A 16,576-nucleotide genomic window follows, 5' to 3' on the forward strand; every position below is an offset into this window, starting at 1 on the left:
GGAAGAAGACAGAGTTCTTTCTCAGGTGTGGGAATGAAAGCTCTCACAGCTCCAGTTCATCAAAGTGAAAATCAACAGAAAGCCCAGCAGCCTGATGGGAAATTCTCTGTTTTAACTTTTAGTTTTCATTTTAATTCTTTTAATCTGATGTACTGGAAGAAGCCTTTTTTTTTTCCAGGATTCCCAAAGTTCTTGGGAATCCTGGAAAACCTTTGATTCTTTAACATGGCTTTTTAATCTTGACACTTGATTGAAAAATGAACTCAACTCTGATCTGATTGTCAGTCTCCTAAATGTAATGTCTCACGTCCGTGCAGCAGGTGATACTGAAGCTTGGAAACACTGAACATGTAGAACCTGAAATGATTTTCTTGGTCCAAATGTGTGTGTACATCATCATACCTAATTACTGAAATAACTTTATTAAAAACTTATTTTACTAAATGCAGGGTTTCTGCAGGATTCAACAGGTTAAATCTTAAACCTTCTGGTTGCAGGATGATGGTGGTTAATTCTCGTCACATGACCTGTAGTGCGCTCTGAGTTGTAAAAAGTAGATTTCTTCCACATTTGTGCACTGTAGACGTGGCCGAAAAAACAGGTGCCGAACACCAACAACACCAACAATTTAAGACCTGTCAATATTATTATGACATTTTAAGGCCTAAAATTCAGATAATTGGCTTTTAGACTTTAAGACACTACACCCTGTAAATAACAGATCTGGACCTAAATCAGTTTTGTCAAATAAGTTATTTAGAAAGAAGAATGCAGTGTGTGTGTGTGTGTGTGTGTGTGTGTGTGTGTGTGTGTGTGTGTGTGTGCAGGCTGATATTTCACACTGAAGTTTAATCTCCCTGTTTTATAAGGAAAACAGTCCTGTGTTGAATGTATCCAATTTGTACAATAAATGAGGTTTCACACATTCACAGACATTTGTAAAACTGCTGAAGACTGTGGACGAGTATCTTTCATCAATTCCACATTATTTCACTGCAGTGATTGTGTCATTATTAAACTAACTTTTAACTTTGTGTTACTGGTTAAGCCTAAAGGTTTTGGTTTTTATGTTTCTATTATTTTTTATCTTATTTGATTGTATTTAGGTAATAATTTTTTTTTTGGTACTTTATTTTGCAGTTTTTCATTAACAAACATACAACTTACAAACATAGACATGAAAAGAAATGTATTCCCCCACCCCACCCCAAGGCTCTTAAACAAAAATTAAATTAAATTAAATTAAATTAAATAAACAGGAAAATACAAAAACAAATACAGAAATCAGACAGGAATTGGGTGAATTGATATTTTGAGCATGTTATAAAGTAGTTGTAAATATTCAATACAACTAGTGTTAAGGTGTATCATTGAAAGGGAAAACCTTCTACGAAGTCTATAAAGGGACTCCAGGTCAGAGTGAAGTTTTTGCGGCTTTACATATCTTGTATCTCAGTTTCTCCAAAGGTAGAAAAGATCCTCCCTCAACCACTGCAGAAATGACGGGGTTGTATTTGATTTCCAATTAAAAAGTATGAGTCTGCAAGCAAATGCCAAAGCATTTGCTTGTAAATTTGAGACTTTGCAGCCTGGGGGTGGTACGCCAAAGATGGCTGTGTGATAGTCAGGTGCTACAGTCTGACCACAGATTTTGGAAAATACATCAAATATCTGCCTCCAATAGTCGTTGAGGGAGGTGCATGACCAGAACATGTGTCGTATCGTGGCGGGTACATAGCTGCACCTCGGACAGCCAAGATCTACAGTGGGAAAGAGTTTGGACAATTTATCCCTTGAATAGTGCAGGCGATGGAGCACTTTAAATTGAATTAGACCATGGCGTATACACAATCACGAGGTATGAAGACGTTTTAGACTATTTTGCCACATATCAGAAAGCTCAACTCCCAAGTCTTTCTCCCATGCCATTTTAGTTTTATCCCATGATATCGGTTTCAAGTCTCCTATCATATTGTAAATCACAAATACACGTTTCTTCTCATAAGGATCCAGTTTTAGAATTGCATCTAAATGATTCCTAGGTGGTGGGAGAGGAAACGAGGGAAACTTTTCTCTGGTAAAGCTACATATCTGAAAAAACCTAAAATAATGCGATCTGGGTATATTGTGGTCAAACGAAATAAACACCTTATCAGGGTACAAATCACAGAAGATTATCAACCCATTTCTATGCCAATATTGAAATGCATTGTCGAACCCAGATGGAAGAAAGAAATGGTTATTTGCTATTGGGAAATATCTGCTATACTGCTTTGAATCAAAATGTCTCCTAAACTGTAACCATATCCTAAGTGAGGCTTTAACAACCGGGTTTGTGAACTGTATACTACAGTTGTGTGGTAACGATGATGTGAGTGTTGATAGAGGGTTGGATAATAGTTCCATATGAACCCAGTCTGGACCCTGCTTACTCTCATATGTGTAAATCCAATGAATTAGTTTTACTATGTTAGCAGCCCAATAATACCAAAGAAAATTGGGTAATCCTAACCCACCAGCATCTTTAGGAACCTCCAGGTACATTTTTTTCATCCTAGGATTAGAATTGTTCCATATAAATGAAGAGATTAGTCTATCTAACTGTTTAAATGTTTTCATGGGGATAAAACACATACACATAAAGAAATCTAGGTAGGACTGCCATTTTAACTATATTAATGTGACCTGCTAATGAAATCGGTAATGTTGACCATTTCCCAAGATCTTGTTTTATTTGTTCTAATAATGACTTAACGTTGTGTTTCTCCAAATTCTCTATCTTGTGGGTAACTTTAATTCCTACATATGTGAACATATCGCGTTCTATTTTGAACGGAAATTTTAGGTATTTATTTTTATTTATTTGCTGGATTTTATTTGTATGTAAGTGTGATGCAGATTTATTGTTTTGTGTCCTTTGTAAAGCACTGTGTAACATTGTGACAAGGTGCTGTAGAAATTATTTTTAATTTATTATTATTATTTTTGCAAAAAAGTTCCACAATAAAATCCTTAAAAAGTCATCTACTCTTGTACAACTGCAGGCATCTAGTTGTCTGTGCATTACAGACGTCCTGTGAAAGAAATTGGTAAAAGAACATAAATAATACATGAGAATGAATGTGACATATCATATGATCAGTGCTGACCTCCTGATACAACCCTCTGATGGTCAAGTTGTGCAAATGTGGCAAAAATAAAGGCAACCAGACACATGGCTTATATAAAAAATTAGACCCCTTTTATTGTGTTCTCATATATAAAAGAAATACAAAAAAGAAACATCGACACCGGGCGAGGGTCAGAGCGGGATGGGGTTTCTGGGTTTTGGGGGTGGGTCGGTTGCCGGGTGACATAAAAAGGGGAAGTTGAAACGACAGGAGGAACGTCAGACAGTCCGAGGGGATCAGTCACACAGACATCGAACAGATGAGGGCGGATGAAAACAGAACGCGGCGGTCCCGTCCAGTCCCTCCCTCCCTCCCTACCCCACCTCCTCCTGCTCCTTTTCATCCTCCTCCACCTCCTCCTCCTTCAGGAACAAAGTGGAATTTCAGTTCTACAAACGTCAGAAGCAGAGCTGCATCAGGAGGCAGAAATAATCTCATTGGTTGAGTTACACCTGAGTGGGAGGAGCCACAGAAACGTTCACAGACAAATTTGGGCTGACTGGCAAACCTGGAAAAGTAACTTTGGTGAAAAAAATGTAAGCGATTGTATTCATTCTTACGTGACATTCATGATGTTGAAAGGTCAGCAGGCTAGATTACAAGATTACCTCGGAAAGCCACTTGTTAGCTCAGCTAGGCTAACCTGCTAATTGACCTCAGGTTTTAGCAACAAAAGACTCAACCAAAATGAATATGTAGCTACGTTTTCCAGATATCCTGCCTACACCTGGCTGTAGGATTAAAGCTGCCCTGTGGAGTTTTCTTGTAAACAAACAACAAAGTTTCTGTTTACATTCAGTGTTTCTCGCCAAAACACTAACAAACTTGTTGTATTTCCATGTAAAACATTTGTCTATTTTTCTTGTTTGAAACCAGCATTTATTTAATTTTTTTGTACATCTGTGGATTCATGTACGTCCGAGAACAAACAAAACAGGGTCCCGACACGTTAAAACATTGCTCCGTAGTGCTAGTAGTGGTCAAAAACTCCACAGGGGACCTTTAAGGCTGCAACATGTTTCTCTGGGTTGAATGTAGGGGAACATACATGGCTGTTTGTTTCATTCTTGTATGGATAACGTTAGTGTTATCCAATTTGAACTTGTGTCCCAACAGCTTATGTAACGCTTGGGGGTCTCATTCGTAAGGGGGCAGCTGGACTCAAGATCACGCAAGAATCCATCTTGCCAGGCTTCAATCTGTGCATTTGTGGCCGAACTACAGTGGTACCGGACCAATCAGCATCCCTTGAGGAAGTAAACTCAATTACCTGTTTCCTACAATTTTCCCCGCTTTTTTGTTTCTGTTTCGTAAACCATCTAGCGCAGTCAGGCTGAATTTGCTACATGAGATAATTTCCTCTTGTGCGAATTTTGAAGCTTCACTAATCACAACAACAACTTGGGACTCCGGCATGATCATATTCGAGCCCTATCCAATTCATTATGCAACCTGTGTGTTCTTGCAAACTACTTTTGTGAAATTGGCTCCAAGTTCTTGGGATTTGGGACTTTTTGCGAGTCTTCAAAATGCCTCTGCAACCCATAACACCCTTCTCTGCAGCTTTGTTTCAGAATCATTAGGGATTAGTGTCAGAAGGTTTAAGGCCGGAGATATAATTGCTTTTAAGTGGGTTTTCGTGTACGCATGATGGCTGCCTCGTGTATCCTGCGTCCCATTGGACCGTTGGTTGTGCACGTCCTCAGAACGTAACCCAACACAACAAGTACATCTCCAGCTTAAAAAGATTTGACGAAATCTAATAATGGATTCAGTTCCTAACAAGTAGAAACAAATGTATTGATCCCGTTGATGATACCACCGTCAGTCATCTATGTTTAGAATGGATTCTGGCTCTGGTGCAGGAACCATGATGTCCCTGTTATTAATCCTGCCTACAAAGGTCTGATTGGTTCTTCCAGCTGGGGAAACAGCCGTCAGTATGCACAACATCGGACCTACTGCTAAAAAAAAAAAACAGAAATATGGGGGACCATTCCGAGGTCTGACTGGAACCAGGTGAAGCTTTCAGTACTGGAATGCTGAAGTTCATATGATTCCCGAATAACTGTGCCTGTGTCCTAACGTTACGTAGCCAGAAGACGGACATTCTTCAGCTGCACCCATATAAGTTCAACTCAACCACTGGGATACTTTCTGCCTGAAGAGCAGCTCTGCCTCTGAGAACCCTGTGTGGAACTAAAACTCCAGTCTGCTCTTCAGGACAGCTCAGTCTTATCAGCTACTTCAGTGTGATGCCCCCCTCCCACCTCGGAGCCACCGGGCGCTAACAACGTCCTCCGGTTGTAGTGGTGGTGGCCCTTCATGATGCCCGAGTTGTTGTTCTCGTTGAGGATCTGCTTTTGCTTCTGCCTGTTGAGCGACTGCACCAGGCCAAGCACCACGGCTGCCAGCGAGTACTGGCCAGTGATTTTGCGAGGCTGCAGGATGAGTGGGTTGGGCTGCACCCGGCCAAGCAAGAAGTGTGTTCGGATCTTGCCCTCCTGCTCGCTGATGCCCTTCACGTAGATCTCGCCGCGGTACTCGAAGGCGAAGCCGCGCTCCTTCAGGATCAGGTAGGTCTCCTCGGGGACCTGGATCTTGCCGCTGACCCCCGTGCTGTCCATACGGCTGGCCAGGTTCACCGTCTTCCCCCAGATGTCGTACTGAGGTTTCTTGGCGCCGATCACGCCCGCCACCACTGAGCCGTGGGCCATACCTGCCAGGAGACATACAGGTGGTCAGTTGGTGCAACTGCAGAGGGGATGCTCAATCATCCTAGTCTTTCAATATTAAAGGATTTTATAGAAGAACACAAATTGATTTGTAATACAGATCCTGTCTGGATAACATGTTTCTTCACATCAAAAATGTAAGATCACAGGCCTAAAGGAAACACATCGCAGCCAAAAATGTATTTATTTTTGGTAATTTTTGTAGTTTTTTTCTTGGTTTTGGACTATTTGGTAAATAAAACCTTGAACTCTGGGAACTTGTCTATTTTTAACATTGTAGAGATTTAAGGATCATTAAACAATCAAAGAATATAATGAATTGATCAGTAATGACTATAATGTAATCTCGTTAGATGCAGCAGAAACGTCCTACACCCTTCATCACAGGATTAAAGAAAGATTAAAGACTGAAATGAGGATGAAGATTAGATGAGATGGAAGAAAGACAGGTGGGGAAGATTTGAGAGGAAGCATAATCCGTAAGTCAGGAAAAAAACATAACAAGGAAATGAATCCTCTCTCAGGGAGACAGAGCTCTTACCAATCCTCAGCTCGAAGTTGTTGAAGGAGTGCTTGTTGATCTCCTGGATGCTCTCGTTGAGGGCGATGGCGAAGTCGGCCAACGCGCACAGGTGACCCCATTTATCTTCGCATTGCTGTGGGAGGCAGAGGAGAAGAGAGTGAGTCAGCTGAACGTCAGCGGCGACTGGAGGGCAGCGAGATGAAACAAGAGCGATGAGAGATGAAGTGTGTCGATGTGTCAGAGGAAACGTGGCGGTCAGAAGAGCTGCTCGTGTGAAGCACCGACAGTCCTGATGTCACTGCGGTGGACGTGGAAGTCACTGACGTTGTTTATTTTTGATCTCTGCTATTAGATTCGTGGAGTCATTCTTGGTTTATTTGATGCCGTCACCTATGCTGTGACTGATCCAACATGAGTGGTACCAATTTAAAAAAGGTACCAGCACAAACATACATTAAAAATGTATGTAAATTAGAAGAATCTTCAGTAAATCGGTATTTTCACAACCTAAAATGGTTCTATAATAATATTTTTAATGATTATTTTATATATATTTGAATACTACACTACACACAAATATCCTAAAATAAAACTAAAATGCAGTTTTTGGTAAGTTTTTTATGCCAGTCATTGAAAGTGTATTCATTTAGTTCAGTTAATTTTTAAATATATATCTTTTAAGTTTATATTTTATATAAATAAAGATATGTTCCTATAAATAAAACACGTTAACCATCAACTCAGCTCACACTCTACACGCTACAGCAGGCAGGTTAAAGACAGGTGAGTCAGCGGTAAACATTCACATGAGACCTGGAGGATCTCACCTGTTTTTCCGGCGACAGACCGGAGACGGCCATGTAGGTGCTGCCGATCGTCTTGATCTTCTCGATGTCCTGGAAACGTTCCTCACCAAGCAACTGTGACAAAGAGAGCATCAGGAAGTGTTTACTTTTCTGATCACAGAAAAATCTTCTGCTAATCATCATCAGCAGATTGGACTTGTTATTGTGAAGACATCCAGAATCAAATGAATCCAATAAGAATCCAACGATCTGTGTATTTCCTGCCTTCTGCCAGTCTGATTCATAACTGGATGATCTTATAAACCAATAAATACATAAAACTATTGGTGATAAAGTGTTACAGTCTACTGTTTACAACTGGCTGCTCTGAACACAACATTGACTCAACCTCTCAAATAAAAAGTAGTTTTACTGTTCTAAAAACTTTCTGTCTTCCTGTCTGAGGTTGTTTTCAGTCTGGTTTGGAATCATTTTACTAAAATACTTGAAACTAAAATAAAATGGATTTCCTGCGAGCTAAATTTTTATCCTGACATACTGCAACACGAACACGTCTGAATTTGATTCTTAAATGTGATGACATCTTTTCAAATCGATTCCCATGAAACACAAGCATTAGCTGAAGCTGCTCACGAACACCAAAAACATTTTACACACACTTCGCTCCACTTTGGAGAGTGTAAATGTCAGTTAGGATATTTCTCTTTCAGCTTCCTGCCTCCAACAACACAGCACAGATAACGGGCAGATTGTGTGCTCAGCTTTGTGTATCGGCCGATACAGAGTACCGATTTGATTGAAGTATGTTACATAGACCATAAAACTTCAAGTTAAAGCCCTTTTATTTGCTTCAATCACTGAACTCAGCCTGCCTTTATTTGGAACAGGACTAATTTTGCAAAAAAATACAATCAAACTGTTTGTTTAAACCAGTGTGAATATTACTAGTATTAACATTAGAATAACATTATATTACAAATCATTTATTTGATGATTTGTTAGCTCAGTCGGTAGAGCTGGCGACCCACGTACAGAGTTGTTGCAGCAGCCCCGGGTTCGAATCCGACCTGCGGCCCTTTGCTGCATGTCATCCCCTCTCTCTCTGCCCCTTTGGCTGTCACTTTCATTAAAGGCAATAAAAGGCCAAAAAAATAACTTAAAAAAAAAAAAAACATGAATAAACACATACAGATAAATAATGTCAAATTAGACAATAAAACTAATGTGGCAGTCAAATTGCTGACATTCAGCTAGCTCTGGCTAACATCTGACATCATCTCCTCTTCGTGGCTCTAAAACAGTAGCTGTTGGTGCCCAATGGCAGCCAGCGCTCATGACCTGCCCTGCTGTGACTCTAAATAATTGCCTTTGCTGTTATAAATTGGTTAGATTGGTGAGAATATCCGGGGTAAAGTCAGAGTCAGAGTAGGGGAGGTCATGACTTTTCTGATACTGATATCTGTGTCAGAACTAGTCAGAAAGAAAAGGTACCATCTACTAAAACAACATGAAGCATCATCCTGCCAACCTGACTGACTGAAACAATGCTACAGAAATATAAATTAACCTAAAAAACAGCAGCAGATTGTGAAATAATTGTTTCAAAACTGCAGAAAATATTCAGTTTCATATGGTTGCATGTGATTAACGGCTTTATCTAATTGTCTCCTATAAAATGCCTCTGTGATCTTGTTCTATGCTTCTAATACTCTGAGTCACTGTGCCTTCTTACTCTCTCTCTCTCTCTCTCTCAAGGCGAGTTCCTCGGTGGAGAAAAATCAGTTTGAGGGAAAAGTGTGTGAAAGTGAGGAGAGTAGCCCAAGGCAGCGGAGAGCTCAGCTGGTGTCTCTGCCTGTCTCTGCCTCTTATTCCGAGTCTTTGACATTTTCTTCAGTTCGAAGGCATCGAACGGAAGCAGGAGTTCCTCCAGACTTCAGTCCGTCCACAGGGAACTGAGATGTGAGTGAGAAACTTCAGCAACTCGACTGAACCTGGAGCACGGAGGATTGACAAGCTTTTTCATCTACTTAGTCCATTCATCCCTACATCCTAAGATCAGTAATTCTTTGTGTCACTTTCTAAAAATCATGACACAAAGTTTCAGTTTAAGCAGTTGGAGAAAAGTGAATCCAGAATTTAAACTCAAAGCCTGACCTAAATAATGTGTCAAGTCTAGATTCCTCAATGTGGGTGAACAGTTGTTGGTTCAACTTAACATTTTAAAGCTTATTGAACCTGTTTTCTCAAGTTCAGTTTACTTCATAAGACTACACCAATTATTCAACCTACGTTCAGCTGACTAGGCAGCACATAAACTTACATTTTTAGGTTAAAACAACTCAGAACTCATCTGATCTGAAATCAGTTTAAAGTACTGGAAGTATGTTTTTCTTCTATTGGAAAGATACTCAGATCATCAAGAGTCTAATTTAAAGGACTGGTTCTGGGCTCTTCTTTTTCTGTGAGTATTCAATTATTGGCTGCTACAGCTTGTCGTTGGATATGGTGAATGGACTGTACTTATATAGCACCTTTCTAGTCTTCTCAAAGTGCTGTTACACTGTATGCCACATTGACTCCTCCTCCTGATGACGAAGGCCATCACAAACAGAAACTTACACATTCACACACTGATGGCACAGCACATCAGGAGCAATTTGGGGTTCAGTATTTTGCTCATTTTTTTCAGTCATGAGCTTTTGTTAGTTGACATGGGACAAACTTCCATGTCAGGAGACAGACCTGACTGGCACTCCTAAAACTTAAGACTGTTGAACCATCACAAGCCTCCAGATAAAGATATTTATCCCTGTAGTTCTGCTGACGTCAGGACGATTTTCTATTTCAGTTTGCTCTGAACTTCTTTTATAAAATCTGTGAGAAATCTTTGTGATAAACAAGCAATCTTAAATAAAATCCTTTCTGTAACTTCTGAGGGAAATCAGCGCTGGATACTTAATGAAAACAGTGTTTTTCTATGTGAGGTAAAAGTCTTCTGATGACCTGATAAGATACGTTCTGTTTGCTTCAATCACTTCAGAAGTGTCCTATGGGATAAGATGGGTGCTTTAATTTAAAAATGGAAGACGTTGACGTCGGTCCCCTTCATGTTTAAAAGTGGGCGCACTTGAGCTGCTGCCTCACCTCGTCGAAGTCGGCGATGATCTCGTTGAGCAGCCGCAGGCACTCGACTCCCTGGTTATTCATCTCAGTCTGGGAGTAGAAGTCTGCGAAGCCCGGGATGGATGCGAACATCACGCCCACGGCATCATAGGACTGGGAGTACAGCTCCTGTGGGGACAGACGTCACAGAGTGAACACTCAACGGTCACAGTTTTCTTGATCATTTAAAGTTCTTTAGTCTTTGTAGTTGTTGATGCCTGCACGAGGAAATCAATAAAAACAAACTTTGCGTGTTTTCTGAATGAAGTTTGGTTGATCGGGGCATTGCTAACTTAGTTCATAGTAAAGTAAAACCGACAGTTGGAATCAATAACAGACACATTTCCCCTTTTACTTTTCCCTGAGCAATCTCCTTTTCTGTCCGCTCTCTGTATAAATATGAAGCAATATCATGGAGCTCTGGGTGCACACAAACGGATACACCTCTGTGGCTCGCAGCAGACAGGTTGAGAAGAGAGAGTGAAGATAAATCCATTCTTTAATCCCAAAAGTTAAAAAAATAAACTCTGAGCTCTGCTGTTGCCAGTAAACGTCTCCAGATCAGAGCAGCATCCGGTGTTACTGCGGGTGTTTGAAAAGCGTGAAAGTTACATGTTATAACATTTCTGATTGGTAAAAGAACAACTGTGCTTTGTCTTATATGAGTGCTTTCTGTTATTCTCTACTAAGTGTTGGAAAAGAACTCAAACCAGTTTCACTCCCTGTTTGTACCTGCACAGGACCCAAACAGCAGAAAAAGGTGGAAAAAGTGGAACATTTAGCGGCTAAATAGCCAAATATTTTGCTCAGGTGGAGACCAAAATGGAGCTAAAAGAGAGAGTGAATATTGGATTTACATCCATCAGATCAACACAAACACGTCACCAAAGGGATGATTATATGAATCGGTAGAAACTGTTCACCAAAGCGGTCACAATAACAGCTTTTTAAAGGTGATAATATGTCATTGTAAGTGCCTAAAAACATTAACTGATGCAGTCAGGAAAGACAGTAAAATAGCAAAAACGTAGTGCTATCTTTTTACATAATGTATATAACAATTGTTTTACATCCTATAGGTGGCCATACGACTGACATATTCAAGACTGTTTACTGTTGTGATGCACTATGACAGGAAATACTTATTTATCTATCACCACATTGCAATATCACATCCTCTGTCGAGGCTGATTTCATTTAGTCTTTTTTTGTCTCTGCACATCTCGTTCCTTTGTTATTCTTGTGTTATTTGCCAGATTCTAACATAACCGACTTTAGGTAAATATGATTTACACTAAATGTTAAGAAAAGCTTTAAAATGTATTCTTGCATTTTCATCAAAAACTAAAGTTTGAAGGTTCTGTGTTGTTGCTCAAGAGCACTGAGATACTCCAGCACATACAGCAGCAGCATGTTGACACTGTGTTGTTGAGACTGCAGCTGCACTACACTGCCTCCACCACTGGAGGGCAATATGGACACATGACCGGGCAGCAGGCCTGTTGACATGAAACAGCATGTCCTCACATACTAATGTCACATGGAGTAATTCCTCATGTGGTTATGGAAATATTTTAATAAATATGCTGGTAAACATAATGTCCAGCCATAGTTCAACATTTCATTTTAATAATTGAGAAGAAGTTGAGCTTCTGCCTCTCTCTCTCTCTCTCTCTCTCTTTCTCTGTCTCTGTATTCTGCTTGACTTTTCAATGCAATTACACACTTATGAAAATAAGCCTCTGACTTTATTGTGACATTATACACACTTAATGAGCTCTGTCAAATGTCAAAGCTTGAAAGTGAAAGTTAGGAAAAGTCGAACTAATTTAATTTCTCGGTGCTTCGCTGCGTCTCTGCGGGATCACGTCAGTCAGTGTTCTGAGGTTTATTTCGAGTTTCATCCTGCGAGCGAAGGCTTTGTAACGTACTTCTGGAGACCTTTTATACACCACACAGACAAATGGATACAGAATGGTGACAAATTAAAAGTAGTTAGTAATGTGTCATCATAAATTCTCCAATCCTGTTCTGTTGCTGGTTGAGATCTGGAGACGGTGGAGGCTACAGGATATCGTTTCAGTCAAGAAATACTCTCCAATTCTGATATACCTGATGCTAACAGCATTTCTGCTAACCTGTTTTTCTTGCATGATCTCATGATTTTGTGATCTTGTGAGTCCAGCTGCCTCGCAGGGTTAACGTTAATGTAAGTGAACACTCTTACTATCAGTAATAGTGCAGAAACAAGTTAAACTTAACATAAGTCTCATCACTGGACACAAAGGACCTGTATGCAGAAATTTCCGCTGTTTATTTCCAAACAAGTTTATTGATTGTATTAAAAATAAAATCTGTCAAAGTTCCAGTCTGTAATCTTCTGCATTCTGTCCATATCTTTGACAAATACAAACATATCACCACCTTGGAAGAAGTGTGGCTTATGCAGGGGTGACATTAAGTATGTGTCTAAGCTTTCCTGTCATTCCCAATTTATGCAATTCCAACACAGTTTATGGACCCCAGTCTGCAAAAATATTCAAATACACAAGGTGAAAAAAACACATTTATACCACATGCAAAAAACTGCATGGGATTAGCATTAAGTGTCTGTAAAGGGGAGGCTCATGGGTACCCATAGGACCCATTTTCATTCAGATATCTTGGAGTCAGAGGTCAAGGGTTTGCCTAAATTTGGAGCAGTATTTTGCATCCTTCCCGATATGCTAGCAACCCCACTCTAGAAATTCTCCCTTCAACCTTGGATTGTACTGTAGCTGAAATGTTAATGTATGTCGATATAAAAGACACTCAGTTTTCTGTCATCTGATTAATGCCAAAGACCATCAACACCTCTTCAGGGGTGTGGGAGCCTATTAATGACCCAGTGCTCCAGCATCTAAATCACGGAACAATAAACAGCCTGATTAATAATGTAACGAGTGATTAGGACCCAACTGATCCTAATGGATGCATTTTTAATCATGTCCTTTTTAATTAGGAACAGGCATGGGAGCAGAATGATATCAGCCCTCCTCTCCTGACATTCATAATTCATCGGCTGCTCGCCTTTTGTCCGGGAGGCAACAGAAGATTGGAGGAGTCGATAATGAAGGAGCCCGAAGAGGACAGACCAGGACAATACGGCAATTTGACTCCAGTGTGTGATAACTGTCCGCTCCGCCGACCAATACAATCAGTCATTATCGAAATGGTAAACGAGAAGAAGAACGGAAAGAAAGAAAGAAAGAAGCAGTTTTCTCGATTTTTGCCACATTAAACAAAAAAAGATAAAATACTTCACTTTATTTTTGATGGTTTTAGCTTATATCAAACCTTGGTGATGGATATTTAATGATATTTATCCCAAAGTCGTCTCATCTTTCATCTTAATTGCTGACAGCTCATTACTGAAGTCATCAGCCAGCCTTCACGCATTTTTAAAATGATTCCTTTGTGTTATTTATGTGCATGGCAACTATGGTATGGATACATTTAGGGAAAGATCGTTAATAGAACAGAGGTAGACTTAAAAATGACGAATGGTTCATTCAATCAGATGTCCCAAAAAGAAAGTAAACAAGTAACACATATAAGTGAGATACGTTACATAAGTCAGGTTTTATTTTATTTATATGTTCTTAAGTTACGTCAGGTACATTATGTAACTTATCTTTTCCAAAAGTTAAAACGGAGGATACCTAAATATGCAAGCTTTATTTTGAAAGTCTAACATTGCATATTTATTCTTGCTAACTGAAATTTCTGGAAGCTGCATATTTATTCTTGCTAACTGAAATTTCTGGAAGCTCAGTGCATCCAGCAATGATGTTAAGGGGGAAACCTACAGCGTCATATTGAAGCAGAGGTCATCTTTGACGATGTGTTGAATATGGAGGATTATACCCGAGGATACTGGACTCCCACAGGATGCCCTCTTTCCAATAATTCAGTTTGTCAAATTTCTGCTCTGGTGGATCTTACCCCGTTCAACTGCACGTGCTGTTGCTGTGAAGTGGTAACATCCACAGCCACACAAGCTCAGAGGACAGGAAAAAATCAATTGTCCTCAGCTGCTATTAAGTTCTAAACTGCCTCAGGAGGCAACATCTGCACAATAACTGTGTCAGAGGTTTCATGGCACGACCGATCAGCGGTACACAAGCCTTAGACCCCCAATTTATGATGCCAAGCATCAGCAGGAGGGAAGTGAACATGTTGTCCGGAGTGATCAATCACTATCTGGCAGACCGGGTTACCTGCCAATGAGTGCCAATCGTAAAAGTTCCAGTTAAAGGACATTTTCATGCGACAGCATTCAGTAATATTTCAGACAGTGTTCTTCCAACTTTGTGGTGACTGTTTGGTGAAGGAGATTTCCGTTCACAGATATCTTTATCTCAACCCCATCGAATGACGACTGCGAGCCAGACCATATTCCCATCATCAGTGCGAGACCTCACCAGTGTTCTTGTGGCTGATATGGAGCAGCCAGGTTGTAACGTTTTGGCTGTGTAGCGTCTGCCATATTTACAGCACTATGGTGTGATTTGAAAACCGGGTTTAGGGGTGATGTAAAGGTCATGTAATGTAGTATAAACGGGCTGAAACAAGCACCAGCTTTACAGAAGACCCATCAGATCTGTGTGTTAAGGTGTGTGTGTGCTTCTGTTTTAGACTTTTAATGAGTGCAGAACAGCTCTATTTAAATTATATTAAAAAGTACAAAAGGAAAAAGGGCAGCAGAGATAAGGTGAACAAAAAGAGAAACTTTGTAAAGTCTGACTCTCTGTGGAGTCGGGGCAGCTGAGTCACTGCTGCGATGGAGAGACAAATCAATGTGCTCTCTGCTGCTGACTGACAACATGTTATTAAAATCAAATCAAATGCATGCGACCAAAAAAGAAAGAAAAAAACTCCCCGGCTGAATGAACCGCCCCACCAATTCTCTCTCTCTCTGTACAGTTGTTGGAAAAGCAATTACGGGGCCTTTTCTTTTTCGTCGCAGGCTGGAACACCGAGGCTCAGGGAGCGAATTGTAATGAATGCAGGGGACTCATTTCGGAGGGGGGCGAGAAATGAGGTGAAACGTGCAGATGTGTCAGAGGAGGGGCTGATTTATAAAAACTCTGAGCTGAGTACTAAAATACTGAGCTTCAGAGTCACTATTGTGCTTGGGCTTAGTCTATAATTTACTGAAAGGTTTACTGAAAATATTAATCTTGGTTAAAATCAGCAGCTGACAAAGGAAGTCCTGCAGTTGGGTCTTATTTTCCCAGTTTTGTCCGTCATTTCTATCAGTATCAGGTTACTCACAATAGCTGAGATGTAGGAATGCAGCAACATTGCTAAGAGAAGTCAACTTTACCTAAACTGTTATAGACCATATATAAGACCATAGTAAAAAAATAAATATTAATTACTATAATTTATATTTCCTGTTGTTTCCTGATGGTTTGAAAAGTTGGGCACACTGAACAAGTGAGGACATATTTAACATATTTTCGACTGTATATTGGGGGGACAGACTGGATGACATTGATTTCCTGCCTTTCGAACTGATTTCTGTGGGCTTGGAAATCAACTTTGACACTTCAGATTAGTTTGAGACAGATAATCCATCTGTCACAACACTCCACTGTACTCACTGATTATCTGTTTCTTTGTGAAACTAAAGTTATTATCACATGCTAATGCTGTTGCACTTTTGAAACAATCCTGGTGTGTTCAGGTGTTAGTTGAGATTTGAGATTCGGCTCCTAAACCCAGAATCCCTACGAGCTTTTAAAGCAAACTGAATATTCAGTATTTGTTTCATTAAAAATTCAAATATGCAAGCGGGTTTGTGCGGACCTCGTTGTCCCGGTCCTTCTCCAGGAAGTGTCGGGCCACGTGGCTGGGCAGGATGTTCCTCAGCATGTTCTCGTTGTGTTCTCGCAGCTCCTTCATCTCGTTGATCTCCTCTTTAGCTTGGACGCGCCACAGGAAGTCGAGCCGGGCCGTGTACTCCAGCTAAAGACGGAAGAAACACAAAGGAGAGTTAGTAATGTGTTCATCCTCGCATGATCACTACCTCGTCTGTCTCCTCTCTCAGTTCATCATTCTGCTGAGGAGCCGCTTGTCGATCATCTTCTGAATGTCAGTGGTCACTTTTCAACCCTGTACTTACTGATTCATTGT

The 16,576-nt window shown here is 40.3% G+C and overlaps 1 protein-coding gene across 3 annotated transcripts in view; it reads right to left on the minus strand.

Moving 5' to 3' along the window:
* Positions 1-16,576, minus strand: part of adcy8 (adenylate cyclase 8 (brain)) — a 100,558-nt gene that overhangs the window by 1,445 nt on the left and 82,537 nt on the right. For 2 of the 3 annotated variants that reach the window (XM_051403204.1, XM_051403193.1), the window contains 5 exons: positions 16,250-16,408; positions 10,379-10,525; positions 7,256-7,348; positions 6,447-6,561; positions 3,220-5,889 (listed from right to left, as the gene is read on the minus strand). In XM_051403204.1, coding sequence (XP_051259164.1) covers positions 5,390-5,889; positions 6,447-6,561; positions 7,256-7,348; positions 10,379-10,525; positions 16,250-16,408 — 1,014 coding nt within the window. In that variant the 3' untranslated portion in view covers positions 3,220-5,389. Of the gene's footprint in view, positions 1-3,219; positions 5,890-6,446; positions 6,562-7,255; positions 7,349-10,378; positions 10,526-16,249; positions 16,409-16,576 lie in introns of those variants that run through there. The other variant, XM_051403213.1, reaches the window with a different exon arrangement.

Source organism: Dicentrarchus labrax, unplaced genomic scaffold (assembly GCF_905237075.1).
Source record: "Dicentrarchus labrax unplaced genomic scaffold, dlabrax2021, whole genome shotgun sequence".
Classification (NCBI taxonomy): Eukaryota; Metazoa; Chordata; class Actinopteri; family Moronidae; genus Dicentrarchus; species Dicentrarchus labrax.